General features: G+C 42.8%; 2 protein-coding genes across 2 annotated transcripts in view; one reads left to right on the top strand and one right to left on the bottom strand.

Annotated features, from left to right (window-relative positions):
• The window catches only part of LOC114141412 (zinc finger protein 774-like), a 28,888-nt gene extending 19,778 nt beyond the window's left edge, over window positions 1-9,110 (top strand). The window contains exon 3 of the mRNA XM_028011957.1: window positions 6,712-9,110. Within this exon, the coding sequence (XP_027867758.1) occupies window positions 6,712-7,478 (767 nt within the window). The 3' untranslated portion in view covers window positions 7,479-9,110. The remainder of the gene's footprint in view (window positions 1-6,711) is intronic.
• Window positions 9,111-9,987: 877 nt separating this feature from the next.
• Window positions 9,988-21,320, bottom strand: LOC114141342 (interferon-induced protein with tetratricopeptide repeats 1-like). The gene is made up of 4 exons (XM_028011799.1): window positions 21,126-21,320; window positions 18,162-19,461; window positions 10,827-10,938; window positions 9,988-10,729 (listed from the first exon to the last, which is right to left on the bottom strand). Exons 1-4 carry the CDS (start codon window positions 21,128-21,130, stop codon window positions 10,152-10,154), a joined length of 1,995 nt encoding a protein of 664 aa, XP_027867600.1. The 5' UTR covers window positions 21,131-21,320; the 3' UTR covers window positions 9,988-10,151.
• Window positions 21,321-22,137: the final 817 nt, after the last annotated feature.

Raw genomic sequence — 22,137 nt, 5'->3', positions numbered from 1 at the left:
TTTGTTCTGGGCTCAATTTCCTATATTCCTCATCCGTCAGGAACTGACCTTTCCCTGGCTGATTTTGTGAAGCCGGCGGGTTGGTCGGTCTTCCTTTTGGTCCTGGTGGTTTCTGCTGGAACGGCCGGTTTTGGAAATTGGATGGTGGTGCTCCCTGTTGAAACGGCCGGCCCTGGAAGTTGGATGGCTGTGTGCCCTGCGGGAACGGCCTGTTCTGGAAGTTGGATGGCTGTCTGATGTTGACCCTTCCAGGTGGCTTGGCTGGTTGGCTAGCCTCCTTCTTCCTTTTGTCCTCGTAGTACTGCTGCTCCAGGTCGAATCCCTGCACTGCCACATCCATCTGGGCCACGGTTGTGCTTCTCACTGGTAGTTTCACAAACACAATCTCTCCTCTTCGTCCCTTTGTCACCTCACGCAGTACCTTCACATACCTCGCGGGAGAAACGGTTTGCTTTAGTGTGTGCCAAAGCGGTTCCAACCGGCTTCCTTTGTCCAGCCGTCCTCTAGCCCTCTTCACCTGGGACTCTTCGTCGTCCATGTCCTCCAACACTAATCTCTCATAGTTGCTCTGTGCTGACTCTGTTCCAACCATCGGGTCCGCAGTCACGCTGGTCAGCCACAACTTTTTGGCCCCTTCGTGGTTGGTGGTAGATAGCACAGTTGGCCAGACATCTTTCAAATACTCCTCATTATTTTCGTCTGCGTTTTTACTCCGAATCACCAGCCTTAGATTCTTTAGTTCTGCGTATGCATCTTGTCTGGTAGTAGTGGCCGGTGGCTGGGCTGACACTCCTTGTGGTCCCCGCGGGATCTGTGGTCCTGGCTCTGAAGACGTCGCCTGCGGCTCCTCTTCATCAGCCGACACCTCGTCCAGCTTCTGTCGAGTCTCCCTGGAGTACTTGTAGGCCGCTTTCTTCAGTCGTCGCAGCATCACATCATACATAATTCCCATGTATGCGTTCCTGAAGTTGGTGGTCAGGGAATAGTGTGCTGTCAGGGTAGAGCAGGATGGTGTCATCAGGATGTTAGCCCACTCCCCAACTGTCGCTTCTACCTCGAGCAGCACCTTGTCTCCCAGCCTGCTGGCCCATCCTGCTGGAATCTGGTACTCTGTCTGACCGACCTCTGGTACATACGTATGCCGTCCGTCTTTAGCCTGTACTGGGCCCCAGGTCACGTCTCTCGCCAGTCTCTCAGAGGAACCCTCGATGTCAAAGGTTTCTATTTCTTTCTTCTTTCCTCGGTGCTGTCCTGTTCGGAGTGTCTTATGCCCTGTCGGTGGTTGCTTTGGGTCGGAGAAGATGCTGCCGTGATCACTCTCTTCTTCTTCCTCTGAATGTTCGATCTCCTGTTGCTCTTCTCCTTCCTCCGAGTCGCTGATGTCCTCATACTGTTGTTGTCGAAGAGGTTCCCTCCTGGGGGAGTTCAGCGGTTGAATCTTGGCTGGTTTCATCGGTCCTACTTCTCTCTGGACCGTCGGCTGCTCATTCTTGACTCTGTCCGTGTTGGGTTGCCTCAGTTCACTGCTGCTTCCCTCGAATGAAAATTCTTTGACATATCTTGCGGCCTGGGACTCTGGCCCGACTGGTGCTTCCCTTAACTTTATCCTGAGTGGCTCCATAACCTTGGCCTTGTCGGTCTGGGTGGTGTTTGAAACTCCACTCTGGGGTATTTTTAAGGGATATTTCTTGATCTCCTTTGCTGGGTGGCTGATGCGGCATTGCTCCTCCATTTCAGTTGCCATTCGTACACCTTGCTCCGTACGGAGTCGATGCATACGGGGGTCAACCACCACCACCACCTCTTTGAACACAAAGAAATGACTGTTGGTCTTGGCTATGTTCACCACTCCGTTCTCTGTGACCGCCCTGGCGGTGTCCCCTGGCAAATCTGCCGATCTTAGTTCCTGCACGCTCACCATCACCCTTCTCATGCTTTCGTTGCTGGCGGTCACCAGGCCCCTTTCGAGTCCATGCCACATCTTCTTCCGATACTCCTCCAGACTCTCTCCTTTCTTGTAAACATCAATTGGGACCAGGATTATGGCACCATAAGGGAGACTGTAGCCCTTCATCATCACTACGTCTCCTCTAGTTTTTTCACTGCAGGAAGCCTCTAACACCTTTGAATCTTTTTGGTAATATTTCCCAGCTTGGTTTTTAAGGCTGCGTCGAAACTTTCGATTGTGGATCTTGTATTTATCATTGGTGAACACAATCAGCCCGTCACCTTCAAGGTCCCATATTCCTCCAATAAACTGGTAAATCATGAGCCCGGATTGCAGCCTTAAGCTGATGGTCTCTGATGGTATTTTGGCCAACTCTCGGGTGCTCCTCCAAACATCCGACTTCTGGGTCTTCTTTTTAGGGCGGCCGGGGTCCCATAGCTCCTCATCCGATTCCTCCCCGTCCTCGTCGGAGCTGCTGCCCGCTGGAGTCTCCGTAGGTGGCAGTAGCTGCCTCCTTTCCGTGCTGTGGACTCGGGGATGAAACCCGAACTCCTGACCCCGTCGAGGGGACCAGTCCCTGGCCGCTTGCTCCAACTGTTCCTCAGCGAAACCGTCGATGAGCGATCCCTCGTGATTTTCCTCTTCTGACTGCTCAGAGGGGATCTCGTCGTTCCGCGATGCTCCCGGTCGGGCTGGGATGTCGTCATCGCCATCCGTCAGGTCTATCAGGTCCTGCTGATCTTGCTTCGGCTGGTTAGTCGGTGTTGTGGTTCTGCTGGGCAGTCGAGAGGGGGCCTCAGCCACCTCCGATTCCGCCTTCTCCGGGGCTTGCTCCTTTCTTTTGATGCCTTTGTAGGTTGACAGTCTCTGCAGGGCTTCTTTACACTCTTTGTACTGGCTTACCCCTCTAGCTAGCTGTTCTGTCAGGATCCCGTCGATGCCCGCTGCCTTTGTGGCTGTCTTCACTACTCCGTCATACTTTCCAGAGGGGCTGTAGACAATCCGCAGCTCACCAGCGGTCCATCCCTCAAGGAGCTCGGCGAACCATTCTAGCCACTCTTTAATCTCCAACTTCTTAGCAACTTTCACTGGGCATTTGGCGACCCCCAGTCGGTGGCCATCGTTAAGTCGGGAGCAGTAGTATATCTGGGTCTGTATCATGTAGTTCATTATATCCCGAACTTTGTTCTCGTGGGTACTATAATGAGATTCGAAAAAAGTCCTTTTCAGTGGTCCAGTCCAGGAATCCAATCCATCACCGAGTAATATCAACATTACAGGAACTTGTGATATAGTAGTTTGGGAAAGACGGGTTTGATGATCTTCCCCGTCTTGGCTGATGTTGCTTGCCCCTTGTCCCTTTGCTGGCTCTTGCAGGGGATCCAGTTCCCCTCTTTCTTCGTCATCCATAGTTGTCTTTGTCTTCGAGTTGCCTATCCCCCAAAGCCTCTCTTTGCGCTCTTGAGTAGGGATGGGTCCAGGCTGTGTTGGCTACTGGCTTCACTGTCTGGATACTATTACTTATCCTCAGTAGAAGCTTTCCCTCACCTGCATGCTATACAGTTACTGCAAGGGTTGTGACTGACGGCCTTATCAGTCACTGTTAACTCTATTCCCTCAGAGTTAACCATCCAAGTGAGCTATTCAGAATCACACTTCTGTTTTTACTGACTTGGTTTATTAGGGCCCGCCTACTTGGCTCCGCCCCACGTTGGGCGCCATGTCCGTTATCCTGCAATAGCTAGCCCCTCCCACTTCATCACAACCCCCCGGGGCTGACTACTGACCAGTTCTCTGTCTAACAGGTCCGGAAAATCTCTAAGACCTGGGTATTACCCTAAAAGAGATCTATAAGAGATAATCTATTTAAACTGGTGTCGAAAGCGAATCGTCTAGCTCTAACTACCTCCAATCCAGAAGTTACGACCCTTTTCAGTTAAGAAACAGTCAGCTGAGTAGCCCTCACAGCTGCGTAATTCCAATAACCACTCCTGTTAACGGTAGCTCGCTTTCTAAAATATAACTTGCTCTTGGAACCGGCTAGATTAAATTTAGTGACTTGGATGTAAGTCCCTGGGTCATTATTTTACTCTCGCCAAAGGAAATTATGAAGCCTCCTTTTTCACTAGAACCATGTACCTTAGTTTTACCTTTATTAAAAGAACTGAAAAATGATTAAATGACTCAATTAATTCCAATGTCCACCAACCTCATTAGAATTTTAGAGTAAGAATTTATTAAGCAAGCTTAAGCAGGGATATGTGACATACAAATCAATAATCAATTGTATATAAGTCAAGAGCAGTGTAATAAAATCAACATGTATAATCATACCCTCCTGTCTCTTTCCCTAACCTATGTCGCAGATTCTGAGATAGCTTTTTAGGAAGCGAGTTCGACTCATACCCAGTTGGTGGTGGATCTTTGGCAACAGGAACGTCCGAAAACCTTGGTCTGAGTCTTTATCCTTTGTGTGAAAAAATCCTCTTTAGAATGGAAGCAAAGTAGAGAGGGTTCAATTGCTTTTGAAAACCCAACGCTTTTATCCCTCCGGGACCTTTGTCCTTTCTCCAAGTCTGTTGCAATGTTTGGGTTGAGGTAAGACCGACGATCGAATCAGGAACCCGGGTTGGACGATTGGAACTTGTCTCCCTTTGGCGGCAAGAAGCTTCAGCTTTCCCCGTGGCTCCAGGGTGTGGTCTGCTGTTGTTTCCTCGATCTGCTTCTTCTGTTAGCTCTACTTCGGTGCCGCAGACAAAGAACAAGAACTTCTCCTTTTCCGTCTGCTTATATACAGTTCTCTGCCATATATGTGTATGGGGAGTGTTAGTTTACGTGGTTTCCTGAACATCTGCTGATTTCACGGAAACCCCCGTCGGCCCCTCCTGTCTGCTGGCTGGGATGGAAAGTACCGTCCTTTCCTCAGCGTGTTGATCTTAGCCAACTATACCGCCCCACCCATCCTGTGCGTCTGGCCATCTGTTCAGAACTGCTTGCGACAGCAGGAACTCACAAGTTCCCCTTCTCCTTTTTCCCCTTTTCCTTTTAACATTAAAAACTATGTGCTTTTCTCTGATTAACTTTTAAACACAGTCAAATATTAAAAACTATGTGCTGATTTCCTTTAAGCATTAATCATAAGCATTAATCACCTCTTTCACTTATTATAAATCATCAAACCTTAATCATTTCATTGTTATCATGTTATTACAGATCATGATTCGTACACTTCAGAATCATTCAGTGATTACTTACATACAGTCATTTTACCTATTGTATTCATCCATGTTCAACTTAATCATTATCAAAACACTCAATCATTATAAATCAAAACACAAGATTGCTTTATTTCCTTCAGGCCTTCATGCACCTTTTTCTGTGTGTACCTGGATAGATCTCAAACCTCATACCAGTTTTCTTGACAATATAAACAAAATATTTATATAGCACTAAATGTTTTATTTCTTAAAACAAACTATAATTTATCTCCTTACACAAATCATAATTCATAATTTCTAGTTTCTCATGTTATATGCTAAATTAGATGCTTTTTGTGCTAGAAAAAAATATTTGAAATTATTTTACTTTTAGCTCATGATGAGAAAAAACCCATTAACCATCAAAGCCAAACTAACAGCAGAGGGCAAGATCTTAATGGTTGTCTTACGGAATCGGATTGTATTTTTGCAAAGATTTATAGTTCTTTAAGCTTATCACATTATTTATTTCCTGGTTCGGTAAAGGGGTCCTAAAAAGCCACGCCCACAGAAACATCTGCGTCTCCCAGATGCCGCCACCAGTTAATCTAGAACACTGGTCGGGTTCTGCTGGGGGAACGGAGCTGGGACAGTTTGCAGCTCAGGGTCTTTATTCCTGGAGTTTATGAGTAAAACGGATAATAAACCAGTCAGGAAAACATTCCTGCCTTATGGAAGCTTCTGTCAGAAACAAAAGCGTCTTGATAAAATCATTAAACTGATTCTGGTTCTAAAGCTCCGAGTTTAGAGAATAAAACTATTAAAACCTAAAATATGTAATATTACTGAGGAATATCTCAGAGCCTGGGATCCACTCAGCAACCTGGAACTGGTAGAAAATAAATCAGGATTTATCATTTAAAGACATGATGGTGTCTCTGTTCTCCCTCCTTCTCTTCCTGGATGTTTTTCTCCTTACAGCAGGTTCCAGATGAGTTTTCTGCAGTGGCAAAAATCCCCCAAACAAATAAGTTATTGAAGATATTAAGTGTTAAAATTTGAATTAAATTGGAAACGAGTTTTGTAATTTAAAAACGCGCATCAACCTGTCCTGAAGTTTTTGGTTAGCAAAATATTCTAGATTCCTGAAATAACAGGAGACAGAATTTAATTCTAATTAAATTGGAAATAATTACCAAGTTAAAGTATCGATATTAAGTGGGATGTGGAGTAATTAAGGACAGGTTATTAAAAATGGTCAGTACTGTTACATGTTAATACACCACAGGGTCCAGTGTATGAAGACTAAAGTGGTCAGGTCTGCTAATTATTTGGACAAAGCCAGTTTAGTCTAAGCTAACAATAAAAGCTCTTTTTAGCTTTCATTCACGTTAACAGCAGGTTTCCATGTGGGATCGTTTGGTCATGTGATGCTGAAGCACAATGTTAGCTAGAAAATGCATCTAATATTAGTTAAAAGCAGTTATCTACAGCTGCATGAATATTAGCTCTCAGCTTTCTGCAGGAATCCTTTCAATCACATTAATGAGGATTTTGTTTGTCCAGAACTCTCAGGTCAGGAGAAGGACGTCCAAACGGGTCAGCAGGATTCTGACAAACAGACTGACTTCAGTTTGGACCAAGAGAAACCAGAACAATGGCAGATGACCACAGAAAGAGAGGAATCAGACCCACCACAGATGACGCTTATTCTGGAGGAACCAGAACTTCTGCAGTTAAAGGAGGAAGACGGTGAAATCTGGATCAGTCAGGTTGAAGAGCAGCTTGTTCTGAATCAGCAGACTGATTCCCTCATGCAGGACGGAGACCAGTGCTCGTCTCAGAGCTGTTATGTAGCTGAGAACCTAAACCAGAACCAGAGCGAGGATGGAGACTCGGGACCAAGCAGAGCTGAAGGGTTGAAACAGAGTAACAGAGGTAGAGCTAAAGGAAAGAGGCACAAAGTTGGGAATCGAGCTTTTTGCCAAATTTGTGGTAAAAGTTTCAACCAGTTTTATTTATATAATCATATCAGAACTCACACAGGTGAGAAACGTTTCTCCTGTAAGATCTGTGGGAAGGGTTTCATTCAAAGCTACCAGTACACTGTTCACATGAGAACTCACACCGGGGAGAGGCCTTTCTCGTGTCACATCTGCGGGAAACGTTTTGTTCAGAAGAATAACGTAGTAACTCACATGAAGGTTCACGTAGGTGAGAAAGGCTTTGCGTGTGAAGTCTGTGGTGTGTGTTTCTCTCTCAGCGCTGATCTGACTCGCCACATGGCCGCTCACTCAGAGGAGAAACCTTTCACATTTCAGCCGCTGGAATGAAGCTTCAGCCACTTCTAATTAGATCTGATTACTTTTACATGCCTGCAGTTAAAATGAAGAAAGTTTCCTATTACGAGAGTAAAACTCCTGTGTTGAACATTAACATATTTTTATTTCAGGGCAACAAAATGAATGTTTGTCTGGGATCCTTCACAGTAGAATGAAAGTCTTTAGAGAAAACACAAATAAATGAAAAGACAAACTACATGAAATTAATATGAATTTAATGCATCAAGTCAAAAAATGTCATTTGAAACTAAAGATCAAAGTTTAATTTGTGTTTGTGCAGAGGAACGGCCTGGTCATGTGATGCAGTGAAGGATTGTGGGTCGTTAACAGGAACATGCAGACATGAACTTTAAGCAGCTTCACTGTTTGGGGAAAAAAGCTTTTTGAAACAGTTTTTTCTTTATAATTGTGTAAGTTTATGGTCCAGAGTCTCATTTCTGGATTTAAAATCCTATTTTACCAAATGAGAATGATGGCATTCCACTTAATACGCTACTAAAACATTTTCATAAAGTTTTGTTCAGTGAATTAATTTGTTTTCCATTGAAATTATGATGTGATGATCGGAGTATTTTAATATGTAAATAATATCAGCAGACATCATTTCTCAGCTTCAGTCTGAACTCTAAAAATAATCATTTCAGTCATGAATCTCTGACTGCATGCAGAATAACAGATTATTCCTCTTATGGCCGTAATCTGTAGCGTTTTATTCTGAAGGTTTGTTCATCTGTAGGATTTTTTTTTTACAAAGTTTTGCTACTTTGTTATAGTTTAGTTTTAGAACAAGTTACTGAAGTTTCTCACGTATCTTTTTGTCATTATTTTGAGCACATGTGTATTTGTGTTGCATTCAACAGGTTTACTGTACTATAAAAATCTGAACTCTTTGTGTTTTGGTTGATTTAACTGCAGTTTAATTCCTGGTTACTCAGGTTTATGAAGTTAACTCGTGTAACCAACTGCTAGATTGAATTAAAAATACAGAATAAAGTAGTAAAGACAAGTAATGCTCAGTGTATTAAAAGAAATTAAAGAAGGTAACTTAAGTTTCAAGTTCAACTCAAAAGCTGGTTTGAGTTCAACTGTTTCATCAACCTAGAATTTTGTCCTTGTATTTATCCTGAGATTCATAAAATGCACCTAAAGTTTGTCATTTTTAAACGTATTTAAAATGTTTCCTGGATCAAACAGCTGGTTTGGTTGGATTTCTCTGTGTGATGATCTCAGTCAAACTGTTGATGATTAAAGATAACATGAAGCACCAAAACCATGTCTGACACTGAACTTTGACCTTTTGTTCAAACAGCTAAGACAAAATGTTGTTGATTCCAGATAAAATTGTTTTGTCTCTTTTAAGGATAAAATTTTAATCTGAATGAAAGAACATTTTTTAATCAACACAGAAAGCTTTAGTAAATGTCCTTTCTAACTTATTGACTGACGTCTTTTCATGGTCAGAGCTCCGTTTGTTTTTGACTATTAATTATTGATTGAACCAGCAGCTGTTCATGTGACTCCTCATCAAATATTCATATTAAAGTAAGAAGGCGCCAACAGAGCGTCTGAAATGTGGATCTGCTGTTCATGAGAATCAGGACAATGAAACTGAGTGAAAACGTCTTTTCTGTGTGTCGTTATCATCTGTGCTTTGGTCATTCAGGCTCTTCCCATGGTCTCTGAATTACCCAGTAGTGTGTGTGTGTGTGTGTGTGTGTGTGTGTGTGTGTGTGTGTGTGTGTGTCACCATGTGATGCAGTGATGACCAGACTGCTGCAGATAAACACCAGTACATCAGTTTCCTGCTGTCTCAGGAAGAACGCTGCCCTCTGCTGTTAGTTTGGCTTTGATGGTTAATGGGTTTTTTCTCATCATGAGCTAAAAGTAAAATAATTTCAAATATTTTTTTCTAGCACAAAAAGCATCTAATTTAGCATATAACATGAGAAACTACAAATTATGAATTATGATTTGTGTAAGGAGATAAATTATAGTTTGTTTTAAGAAATAAAACATTTAGTGCTATATAAATATTTTGTTTATATATGGTTGTGGACAAAAATCAATTAGCAAGCACTGCTGGGAGAAATCACTGAATCAGGTTTATTTAGTGATATATTCATATATCATATATTGTGAACAAGACGGAGCAGTGAAACTGTTTCCTCCAGGATCAGGATCCAAACCCAGAAACTGTTTGGTTCTCATGCAGCTGCAGGAAAAACAACTTCCAGCCTTTTGTGTGACCAGAACCGCTTCATTTGGTGAGAGTCCACAAGCATTTAGAACAGAGACAATTTGACCAGCAGGTATTATTATATACATAATAAATACCAATACTAATAATAATTAATAATACCTCTTCAATAAAAATAGTCATATTTTTTTCTGATGCACCGTCAAACATCAGTCCAGGACATCTCAGCAGTGGCCTCTAGGCGGAGCTGTGTATTTATTTTTTAAATTTAAAGTTCAAGGAAATAACGAAAGAACAAGAAGGTGAAACTCCAACTTTTATTTAGCAAAAAATCAAGTTACAGAAGAAGACCCATTCATAGATATGAAAACAACTTGCTAATCTAAATTATTCCGCTTATATTTGATGCTAATGTGAAATAGTTTAAGAATGTGTTCTGATCACATTCAGTGGTTCTGGGTTGCAGGTTAAATTCCCAGTCTGGCCAGAAGCTCCTTGATGCGTTTGCACAGATCAGCGTCTCCGTTTCTTCTGGAAGTTTCTCTTGTTAAGGTCTTCTTCAGTTCTGTGATGCTGGAATGTCGGTATTTTGACTCTTCTTGGATCTCTGCTGCCCTCATGTGGTACTCAATTGACTCGCAGCTGTTATTTTTCATAAAGAATAAATGTTTGGCGTAGACGTTGTAAAGCATCTGTTTTCCTGCTGGATCCAGATCTTGTCTTTGTTCCAGCAGCTCTTTGTAAATCTGCTCAGCTTTCTTTGTGTCTAGCTTTGCATGTATGGACGCCAAAGTGATTTTATCTTCAAGTTTGGGTTGAGGATCATTATGAATCACTTCCTCCCAGAGTCTGATTGCTCCGTTGATCTCGTTGCTGTCAGTTCTGTAGTCCTTAGAAAGGATCTTCTTTGTGAGACTCTCTGCATCAGATCTTTGCTGTTGGGTTTGATTCCTTATCTGTCCAAACAAAGATTCTTTCCCAAGTCTTGGGCTCTGGCCCGGTTCCTTTACAGGCGAGCAGGGGAAAGGTCGGGTGCCAGAACTTTCTTGCACAAAAGCTTAAAACTAACATCTTTCCTCTCTTAAGTGATTGTTATTCCACATCTCTCCAAATCTGAATTCCTTCTTTCCTGTCAGATTGACCCAGTCCTTCGCGCTCGCTCAGGTGTTCGGGTTTGCGCTTCACTCTGTCTGCAGTAAATGAGTCGCACCACCAGCCAATCACAGGCAGGTCTGGTTCATCCACTAAACAAAACTACAGAATGAAGGAAAACATCATTTGATACAATAAACACTTGAATTTTATACCCTTGGAATATTTAATTAAACATACACATTTTTGTCATTAACCATTTTAAGTAATTTATTTAATTTTGAAATGTGAAGCAAAATAGCAACGATTACTTTAAAAGATATCTTGTCACCCTAACAGCCTCTGGAAAAAAAAAAGTCAGTATTTTGATAACTTTTAATCCCTTTACAGCAAATTAAACCTAGTTTGTCATAATCCCGTAGTGGAGTTGGTTCAAATATGATGCTTGCATAATGTCAAAATAAGAGCTGTGATACAAAATGTCTGACTTTCTGCTGGAGAGTTTTATGAGGAATGATTTAGATATTGTGTTTTATTCAGAATGTGTTGCAGACACAGGAGGTGTAAAACAAACATTTCTGATCCACACATGCTGCCTATTTGAAGATAATAAATTCACCCAAAGTTCTGCGAATTCAAAGCAGTTAAAACCACACTTCCTTATTACTGTTCTTACAGCAGAAAAAGGACATTAGAGCTTATGGAGCAAACTGATTTAATGTTTACATCATTAATTTGGTGTGTTGATGTGAAACTTCTCGGCATGTTCAGTGTAAGACAGATAGTAAGATTCATCCTGATTCATTGTTCATTCTCAAAGCTGAACATCCAATGATGGAAAAACTCCTCAACCTGTGGATAATTCAGGGTTTCTGATCTTCAGTTGGGCTGATTCCTGTCAAGAAATCCGAGCTCATCCCACTTCCCCATGCTGGAGATTTTAGTTTAACAGTAATAATAAATAAAGTTATCTTTAAAATGAATCACTCAAGTGATATCAAGGCCCAACAGTAGACTTAAGTGTCAATAAAATAAATCTGGTTGTGTGTGTTGTTTTTGTCTCATGCAAACTTTGCTTTAATTCTACTTTTTTCTATCTAATCATAAGAAATCATAGTCAGTCAGAAAGAGTCATTAAACAGGAAAAGCAGGTTTCCTGGAAAAAGAGGAAGTTTCCAGCCTGCAGATTTATAAAAATAGCTGAGACTATTCCTTATTTTAAAGCATGAAAGTTTGAATGAAATCTAAACATTTTGAGTAATTTGATAAGATTCAAAGTAAAATACTTATATTAATATTGGTTTACTTGTAATAATACTTACATTTGTGGGAACACTTACAAGAAAAACAAGTAACTGTAACTTTGGTATCAAATAATTAGAATAATAGATTATTCTTGGTTTCTTTTCAGAAAAACATCTGTAATAACTCACATTAAGATTATAATAAGTATAATTAATAAGTTATGGTTATAAAATTATAAATGAATGCTAAATCAGAGAAGCTAAAGAAAATAAATGTGATATAAATGTGATTTTGACATTGAACTTGAAATGGTGTAAAAAGGTGTAACTGTAATTAAACATCACTGATATGTTGGAGGTAGATGGTAGGTGAAAGGTGAAACGTTTCAGAGAAAATGTCGTGCAGGCAATGGACACAGGAGGTTGAGCAACCCTGAGACATTAGCACAGACATCAGGAAATGTCTGTAAGACAGTGATGGATATGAGATCATCTGTCTAAGCAGACAGCAGGTGCACCAGGGGGGTGGATAAACCCTATAAAAGGTGGGTGCAAAAGAGGAACCTTTCGTTGGATCCTCCGGGCAGCTTCGAGCCAAGATCGAGATGGACAAAGAACTCTGCAGCTGAAGAAGAGCCGGAGCCACAGAGCAGACGACTGTCCTGCACATGGAGACCAACCCGTCTGGCCCACAACCTGTGGCTTCGAATCGCACTTCTCTCATCGGCTGGGTTCAGACCCCAAAGACAAAGATGAAGACAAAGACAAAGAAGAAGAACTGGTGCCTTTTTTCCTGCCAGCACCAAGTCCTGTGTGACCTCACCATCCATGCGGAGAAGAAGCTCATCAGACCTACAGAGATCCCTGCCTTCGTCGATCAACTTCTTCCTCCTGCTGCAGCATCTTCTTCATCATCCGGCCAGGTCTGGGGTTCGAAACGCCAAACTCCGTCCGTCTCTCTCAAAGGTTCCCTTTTTTAGTTCTCAGTGTCAGCAGTAGGGAAAGATAGACTAGATGATTGATTTTACTTATTTGATTATTTCTGCTACTGAATTAAGCTGTACTGACCCTTGCAAAAATGCCTTACTAATAAAATATTTAGCATAAAGAAAATCTAAAGATGTTGTGGACATTCAGTTAATGAGTCACCTTAAAGTTCTTTGATGGTTGTAAAATAGCTATGATGTTTGATTCTGGAGAGAAAAAAGTGGAAAATGTTTTTAGGTTGCTGGTAGCCCAAATGTAAAACATCATCCTTGGGACTCGCCCGAGTTACTAAAACCTACCTGGTTCAATAACAAATGCAAGTTGTAAAATAGAGAACGAGCGACCGTTAACAGGTGAGCTCTGTGAAACTAGTTGGCTGTAGGCTGCTCAGTCTGGCTAATTCACAGGGGGAAGCAGGATGGGACACCTGGATGTTGGCCGTCAAAAATCAGGCGAATCGTTTCTCGAAACCAGCTTAAACAGAGTTTACTTCAGTTCTGGACAGGTTAAATCCCAGCAGATTTAGGAAACTCAATTAACCCGTTAGAAGGAGAGCTGGTAGCACATCTCCCCTCTCAGAAGAGGAAGTACGAGAGTGAGAGAGTAGAGAAAGGAGGGGGGGGGTGTTGCGCAACAACAAGTGGCGCCCAACGTGGGGCCCAGTCCAATGGAGTAGGATGGCCCTATGTGCCAAGTCAGTAAAAACAGATGTGAGGATCTGAATAGCTCACTTGGCTTGTTAACTCTTAGGGAATAGAGTTAATGGTGACTGATAAGGCCGTCAGTCACAACCCTTGCAGTAACTGTATGGCATACAGGTGAGGGAAAGCTTCTCCTGAGGATAAATGACTGGATCCAGACAGTGAAGCTAGTAGCCAACATAGTCTAGACCCATCCCTGCTCGAAGGCTAAAGAGAGGCTTTGGGGGATAGACAACTCGAACCGACAGAGAGACGGAGTGATGGATGATCACTTCGAGGAGGAAAATCTGGGGAAGAAACCGGAGGAAGCCGGCCGTCCAGATCGTTTGGAAAGTGAGGAGAACTCAACAGAACTGCATCAGCTTCTACACAGCTACTGTGACTCAGACCTGAAGCAAGTGGGGAAGTTGGTTCCAAGAATGAGGAACTGAAACATCAACCCCTGACAAAGGAAAGTTGGCTCAGTCTTGCTGGAGTGGTTTGTGATGTAATGCTGACAAGAAAAGAAAAGACCAGCCAGCAAGCATGCACAAGAAACAGAGAAAAGTATCATCAGCTGACGATGGATGAGGAAGCACACCGCGTCCTCCACTGCAGCCATCGAGAAGACATCCGGCAACAGAGGAACAAACACCAGCAGCTGACATCATCACACAGACGCAGACATGGTTAAAGACATCCTGCTGGACCCGGAGCTTGAAATTGGGCCAGCACAACCCACCAGTAAGAAACGACCGCAAGAGACATCTGAAAAGCCAGAACAACCGGAATGGACAATCTACACCGATGGATCCAGAAAGGGGTCCGACCAGTCGGCATACCGGGGATTTATTCTGAAGCAAGACGGCAAAGAGAGATGCCGTCAGAAAGGAAAAGCTCCCGGTAGTGCTCAAGCCGGAGAAGTAACGGCAGTACTGGAAGGATTGCTGGAGCTGGTGAAAAGGAAAATCAAGAGTGCCAGGTTAGTAACTGACAGTTACTACTGTGCTCAGGCCCTTAGAGAGGACTTGGCCATTTGGGAAGAAAATGGTTTCGAGACTGCAAAGGGCAAGCCCGTGGCACACAAAGATTTGTGGAAAAAGATTGCTGAGCTAAAAATGCAGTTGGAGATAGAAGTTGAGCATCAAAGAGCACACACGCATGAGGGAGCTCATTGGCGTGGGAATGATGAAGTGGACTGTTATGTCCAACAAAGGAAGATCGTCTTTGTCGGTACCAAGAAGTGGGACAGTACTCCCAGAGGACGGGAGGTCCCAGAAGAGTACGTGGTCGAGGTCGTGCGGAGCGTGCATGAGGCCCTTGGACATGCAGGCGTGCGTCCTACCCGTAAGGAGCTGGAGGAGCAAGATCTTTGGATCCCAGTGAAACAAGTCCAACACGTGCTGAGGGACTGTGAAGTGTGTGGTCAATACAACGCAGGTCGCCGAGGGCAGCGGATGGAAGGTTTGTTCATCAAGAGCACAGTCCCATGGGGTTCAGTCTGCATGGATGTAGCAGAGCCAATGGGGACAACAGGAAAGAGAGGTGAGAAGTACCTCTTGGTGCTGATGGACACAGTGACAACTGCTAGAAGAGCAGGTCTTCCCCTGCAGAGGAACTCCGTTCACGTCACAGAAAGCAGGGAGGCGAAGACACTTCTCCTTTTTGCTTAGAGAAGGAAAAGGGAAGTTGCAGCTCAGAGTGTCACTGAAAACAGGGCAGAGAGTTTGGATTAAAGCTCAAGATCGGCCTGCAGCTACGGTGATCAAGCTGAGATTCAACGCCCAAGATTTTGTAAAGCAAGTACTGAACTTCAACACAGTACTACTGATGAAGAAAGGGGTCCATGAGGAAGCAGTGCTCAAGCCAGTTCTTAGCTACAGCAAACCAGAACATTACAAGAAGATGGCCAGAGAATCAAGCACCATGCCATCCTACATTAGACTGGCCACTATTACAGGAAGGTTGCCGTTCAAAGAACAACTTCAAGGCTTTGGACTGGGAGGGCCGTGAAGAAATTGGACTATGCTAAAGAAGAACTCCTGTCACAACCTGATGGATTAAACTGGAAAAGGATCATGATTACGGATAAAGCGTCATGATGCTTATGCTTTTTGCTTTGCTCTGCTGAACAGCCAGAAAAGTTTTTTTTTTTGAGGCCTTCTGTCTCAGCCCATCTTCCCTAAAGAACCATTCCACATCCTGAAGAACCGACAGTTCATCCAGCGAAGGTTCCTGTAGAAGAATCAGAGCGATCCAAGTTTTCTTCGACATTCATCACCTCATGGGGGAAATCAAAACTCCAAGGAGAGGGTGTCAAGAGAAGTGGAGTTTTGATGACTACACTGAGCCCTCTGTGAAAACTGAGGATGAAGAATCTGCATCTTCACATCCCAGACGAACCTCTTCTCTTTCTAGGGGATGAGGACGGCGAACTGCAGGAGGGTGATGGACTCCCAGCATGTGAAAGGTCTGACCTCGTGGAGGGGGTGTCAAGAAAATCCGAGCTCATCCCACTTCCCCATGCTGGAGATTTTAGTTTAACAGTAATAATAAATAAAGTTATCTTTAAAATGAATCACTCAAGTGATATCAAGGCCCAACAGTAGACTTAGGTGTCAATAAAATAAATCTAGTTGTGTGTGTTGTTTTTGTCTCATGCAAACTTTGCTTTAATTCTACTTTTTTCTATCTAATCATAAGAAATCATAGTCAGTCAGAGAGATTCATGAAACAGGAAAAGCAGGTTTCCTGGAAAAAGAGGAAGTAAGTTTCCAGCCTGCAGATTTATAAAAATAGCTGAGACTATTCCTTATTTTAAAGCATGAAAGTTTGAATGAAATCTAAACATTTTGAGTAATTTGATAAGATTCAAAGTAAAATACTTATATTAATATTGGTTTACTTGTAATAATACTTACATTTGTGGGAACACTTACAAGAAAAACAAGTAACTGTAACTTTGGTATCAAATAATTAGAATCATGGATTATTCTTGGTTTCTTTTCAGAAAAACATCTGTAATAACTCACATTAAGATTATAATAAGTATAATTAACAAGTTATGGTTATAAAATTATAAATGAATGATAAATCAGAGAAGCTAAAGAAAATAAATGTAATATAAATGTGATTTTGACATTGAACTTGAAATGGTGTAAAAAGGTGTAACTGCAATTAAACATCACTGATATGTTGGAGGTAGATGGTAGGTGAAAGGTGAAAGGTTTCAGAGAAAATGTCGTGCAGGCAATGGACACAGGAGGTTGAGCAACCCTGAGACATTAGCACAGACATCAGGAAATGTCTGTAAGACAGTGATGGATATGAGATCATCTGTCTAAGCAGACAGCAGGTGCACCAGGGGGGTGGATAAACCCTATAAAAGGTGGGTGCAAAAGAGGAACCTTTCGTTGGATCCTCCGGGCAGCTTCGAGCCAAGATCGAGATGGACAAAGAACTCTGCAGCTGAAGAAGAGCCGGAGCCACAGAGCCGACGACTGTCCTGCACATGGAGACCAACCCGTCTGGCCCACAACCTGTGGCTTCAAATCGCACTTCTCTCATCGGCTGGGTTCAGACCCCAAAGACAAAGATGAAGACAAAGACAAAGAAGAAGAACTGGTGCCTTTTTTCCTGCCAGCACCAAGTCCTGTGTGACCTCACCATCCATGCGGAGAAGAAGCTCATCAGACCTACAGAGATCCCTGCCTTCGTCGATCAACTTCTTCCTCCTGCTGCAGCATCTTCTTCTTCATCCGGCCAGGTCTGGGGTTCGAAACGCCAAACTCCGTCCGTCTCTCTCAAAGGTTCCCTTTTTTAGTTCTCAGTGTCAGCAGTAGGGAAAGATAGACTAGATGATTGATTTTACTTATTTGATTATTTCTGCTACTGAATTAAGCTGTACTGACCCTTGCAAAAATGCCTTACTAATAAAATATTTAGCATAAAGAAAATCTAAAAGATGTTGTGGACATTCAGTTAATGAGTCACCTTAAAGTTCTTTGATGGTTGTAAAATAGCAATGATGTTTGATTCTGGAGAGGAAAAAGTGGAAAATGTTTTTAGGTTGCTGGTAGCCCATATGTAAAACATCATCCTTGGGACTCACTGAGTGACTAAAACCTACCTGGTTCAATAACAAATGCAAGTTGTAAAATAGAGAACGAGCGACCGTTAACAGGTGTGTTCTGTGAAACTAGTTGGCTGTAGGCTGCTCAGTCTGGCTAATTCACAGGGGGAAGAAGGGTGGGACACCTGGATGTAGGCCGTCAGATAACCAGGCGAATCGTTTCTCGAAACCAGCTTAAACAGAGTTTACTTCAGTTCTGGACAGGGTAAATCTCAGCAGATTTAGGAAACTCAATTAACCCGTTAGAAGGAGAGCTGGTAGCACATCTCCCCTCTCAGAAGAGGAAGTACGAGAGTGAGAGAGTAGAGACAGAAAGGAGGGGGGGGGGTGTTGCGCAACAACATTCCTCAGGCTGGTCTCAACCTCCCTGATCCTCCTGTACAGCTCAGGGTTTGTGTTTCTCTTCACAGTCGTCTTCAGCTGCCTGAGGCTCTTCTGTCGATACTTGGATGTTTCCTGGATCTCTGCTGCCTTCATGTGGTACTCGATGGACCTGCCACTATCGTGTCCGCTGAAGTATAAATGCTTTGCGTAGCGACAGTAAAGCATCTGTAATCCTGCTGGATCCAGATCTTCTCTTTCTTCCAGCAGCTTTTTGTAAATCTCGTCAGCTTTGTCTTTTGTCTTTTGTTGCGTTGCATGTAAATCTGCTAGAGTAATTTTGTCTTTAAGGCCAGATTCAGGATGAGCAGCAATCATTTCATCCCACAGACAGATTGCTTCATCCATCCTGCTGCCATCTGGGTTACTTTGTTTACCAAAGATCTGCTTTCTGTAGCATTTTGCAGAAGACTTTTTGGTATATCGTGAGTCTGGATGTCTCCTCAGAGCCTCTATGGCTATTTCAACAGCTTCATCTTTAGAGATGTGCTTTCTGTAAAGACGTAGCAATGGACCAAATCCACAGTAGCCGTTCATCGGTCTCTCCAGTATCCTCTCAGCTAACTCTCTTGCTTCATCATGGATTTGTTCTTGTTTTGCAGCGCGTGCCTCCAGATAAAGAGCAGCAACATATAAGTTACCTGGATCTTGTTCTTTAGCTGATCTCAGTCTCTCAAAGACTTCAGGCTCTAAGATGGTCTGGCGTTTTGTGAGGAACTCTGTTGATAGTATGGCGTAGCTGCTCCGCCACTCCACGGTGTCCGGCTGCATCCGGATGGCTCTCTGGAAGAGCTCTAAAGCCTGCTGCTTCTTCTCTTTATCAAACTTCATCAGGGTCCAGGCCTTCTCAGCTAAGACCTCTGGGTGGAGCTCTAACTCAGGTGGAGCTGGGTATTTCCTCATCAGACCGTCGACCTTTGACAGGTAGTCTTCACTCTTCTCATCTTCTCCCAGGTGATGGTGCAGCCAGGCCAGATTCCCAAAGTTCACCATCAACCAGGGACCTTCATCAGCGTTTTTCTGCCTCTGGGAGGTCTCAGCGGCCCGGTTGAAGAGGTTCAGGGTGTCTTCAGAGGAGCCCAGCTGGTACTGGATGAAGCCCAGCAGGTTGTAGACGTGACCCAGCCAGAAGTTCCCCTCCTCAGTACCGATGTCCTCCAGTCGGATCCTCAGGTAGGTCAGTTTGGACCTGGAGGGTTGGAGCTCCCAGGTGAAGTGGCTCTGCAGAGCCTCCAGTTTGTCCTCCAGACTCTGAGCAGAACTGATGGGACATTAAAACAGAAGTTAGCCGACAGCAGCAGAACAGCCACATGCAACCTGAACCTCCAGCCGGAGACACGATGAGATGCTTTGTGTTGATAATGACAGGTCATTGTGGGAAACACCTGGTTTACAACCTACCAGATAGAAAGCTGTGATGTATTTCCAAACTTCAGTTTGACTCAACCTGTTAACACGTAGAGATCAAACTCTGGACTCGATCATCAGTCAGGTTGTAAATAGTTCAGCGTTCTGTAGGCTGGTTAAAGTCTGTAGCTGATGTCTCTGTCTGATCAGTTCTGTTATCTTTATGGACACAATGACCCACCTAGTTATCTAGACGTTTTCACAAAATGTTCTGTTAATGAAATCACAGCTTCACGTTTTATCAGCTGCACTCTGCCCTGTCCTGTGACCTCTGTGACCTCAGCAACTCGTCCTGACATTGAATCCAGTTAAAGAGTCTGGCAGGAAGAAATCTCGGTGGAGATCTGCTCCACCAGTAAACCTCAACTCCAAGTTCACCGAAATCTACAAAGAGAGACGAAGCTATCATCCAACATGAACAGTCAAAAATCAACCAACTAAAACATTATTAACATTCGGCTCCTCCTGCTGTCTGGACCCACAGCTTCCCTCAGGAAGTCCAGCCTGTCGTTGATCTGAATCATCAGGTTCTGTAAACCCAGCAGATATCAAACCTCTGATACACAGAACCATCTGGACCGATTACAGGCCCGTCTCCAACCTGCCTTTCATCAGCAGCGTTACTGGAAAACCTGTTCAACAGCTGCTTTCAGTCTGGTTTCCATGGTTACCCCAGCACTGAAACCGGCCTAGTCAAAGAGTTCAATGACTTCCATGTAAACAGAGCTGGTTCTGGTTCTGATCATGTCACTGAACCGACTGGAGAACTGGGTCGGACTCTCCAGTCCAGAACTCTACTGGTTCCAGTCTGGACCGGTTCTGGTTCTGGACTGGTTCCAGTCTGGTTCCAGAACTGGGGTTTCTCTGTTTCAACAGGAAACTTCTGATCCAGAGGTCAGAGGTCACTGGGGTTCCTCTGGTTCTAGATCTTTATTCTCCCACCGGCTCAGGTTGCAGCAGGAAGCAGACTGGTTACCATGACGACGTGGATGACAGCAGCTCTACCTGTAAAGTTGATGCGAGGCGTTTCTGATGGTGTTCAGAGCCAGTGGTGAATTTCTGCTGTAATCTGCTGTTATTCTGACATCAATAACTGCATGAAGCAAAGCTACGTCTCTGTTCACAATCAGAGACAATCTGGACATTTATGTTTTATTCAGACTCGATCCTTTTGAAGTCTTCTGACTAAAAGCTGGAATAAACATTTGGGTTTGGATATTTATTAGTTTAGATATTTATTAGTTTAGATATTTATTAGTTTAGATATTTATTAGCTTAGATATTTATTAGTTACAATATTTATTAGTTTAGATATTTATTAGTTTAGATATTAACAGTGGTCGTCTCCTCATCAGAACTGAGAGCAGATTGATGTTTTTAAAGGAAACGGTTCTGGTTCTGGTTCTGGTCAGGATGGGAGGTAAATGTTCAGCCCTCTGTTGTTCCTCTATAAACTGATTGTTATTCAGCCTGAATAATTAGAAATGATCAGAAAGAAGCAGCAGCTGGTTGTCTCACCTCATCCTGCAGCTGGTCGGCGTCTCGGTGGATCAACCTCCTCAGGTTCTCATTTATCCTCGTCCTGAAGGCGTGGCGGCCGGTTGGCCGGCCGGCGTTAAGACGTTTGATTCATATCCAGCTCAACGTTTCTAGTTTTCCCCGTAAACAGAAACTCGGCAGCACGTTGGTTCCTCCACAGTTTATTCCCACCATAAACAGCCAGAATTATGGGAGGAGGTTCTGATTAGATATGATTTTATGTCTTTATGAGCAGGTCAGGAAAATAAAGATTAAAACATGAGCGTATCTGCTATAAACGATTCCAACTCAGCAGTTACAGTTCATTTAAAGTGATACTGTTTGTGTTTCTGCATCATTAATAAACTGATTATTAGACAAGATTTCTGATGGCTGAAGACTTTAAGTCTAATCAATACCAGGAGAATTAGAATTAAATGCCTTAATGTGCTATAATTTAAAGTTAAATTTGTCCACTTTCAACTTGAGGGCCAACAGAAATCTGTCACTTTCACTGCAGAGGTTTATATGCCTCGAAAACAGTGTCATGTTTTTGAAATCAAAGTTATGATGGATTAGTTCCCTGCTCAGGAAAAAGTTGATTTATTTAATTTTTTTAGTTGATATTTAATATTTTCATTTAGTCTTTTATTTCAGTTTTAAAGTTTGGATGTCTCTGAATACTTACTAGAATAAAATTTAGTTTCTGATATTGTTGACAAGGATGTGCTGTAAAGAACATGAAGAGAAGAATGCAGCTCTTACTTGCACTGAAGTAGAAAGATTTTAGAATAACACTGAATCTCAAGGCTTTAGGAACAGTGAGCTGTGAAATTATCACATATTGTAGATTATCAACAAATTATCTTGTTTGTACAAATTTATGTTTTGATGTGTGTTGAAAGTTATTTTCCTCCTTGACTGTAATACACTCTTCTAGATTTATTTTTTTTCCATCTTGATTATCAAGGTTTCATTTAATACAAACATACTTGATGTGTATTTACTTGAT

This window comes from Xiphophorus couchianus, unplaced genomic scaffold (genome assembly GCF_001444195.1).
Source record: "Xiphophorus couchianus unplaced genomic scaffold, X_couchianus-1.0 Scaffold1000102, whole genome shotgun sequence".
NCBI lineage: Eukaryota > Metazoa > Chordata > Actinopteri > Cyprinodontiformes > Poeciliidae > Xiphophorus > Xiphophorus couchianus.
The sequence above is the reverse complement of the archived record's forward strand: the minus strand, read 5'-3'. Positions and strand labels throughout refer to the sequence as shown.

What these genes read in the sequence shown, in the direction of transcription:
- LOC114141342 (XM_028011799.1), bottom strand. An exon ending in TTGAGACCAGCCTGAGGAAT is followed by an intron (nt 10,939 to 18,161) that starts GTTGTTGCGCAA and finishes TTCATTCTGTAG; the next exon opens with TTTTGTTTAGTGGATGAACC. An exon ending in GAGCGAGCGCGAAGGACTGG is followed by an intron (nt 10,730 to 10,826) that starts GTCAATCTGACA and finishes CTTTTGTGCAAG; the next exon opens with AAAGTTCTGGCACCCGACCT.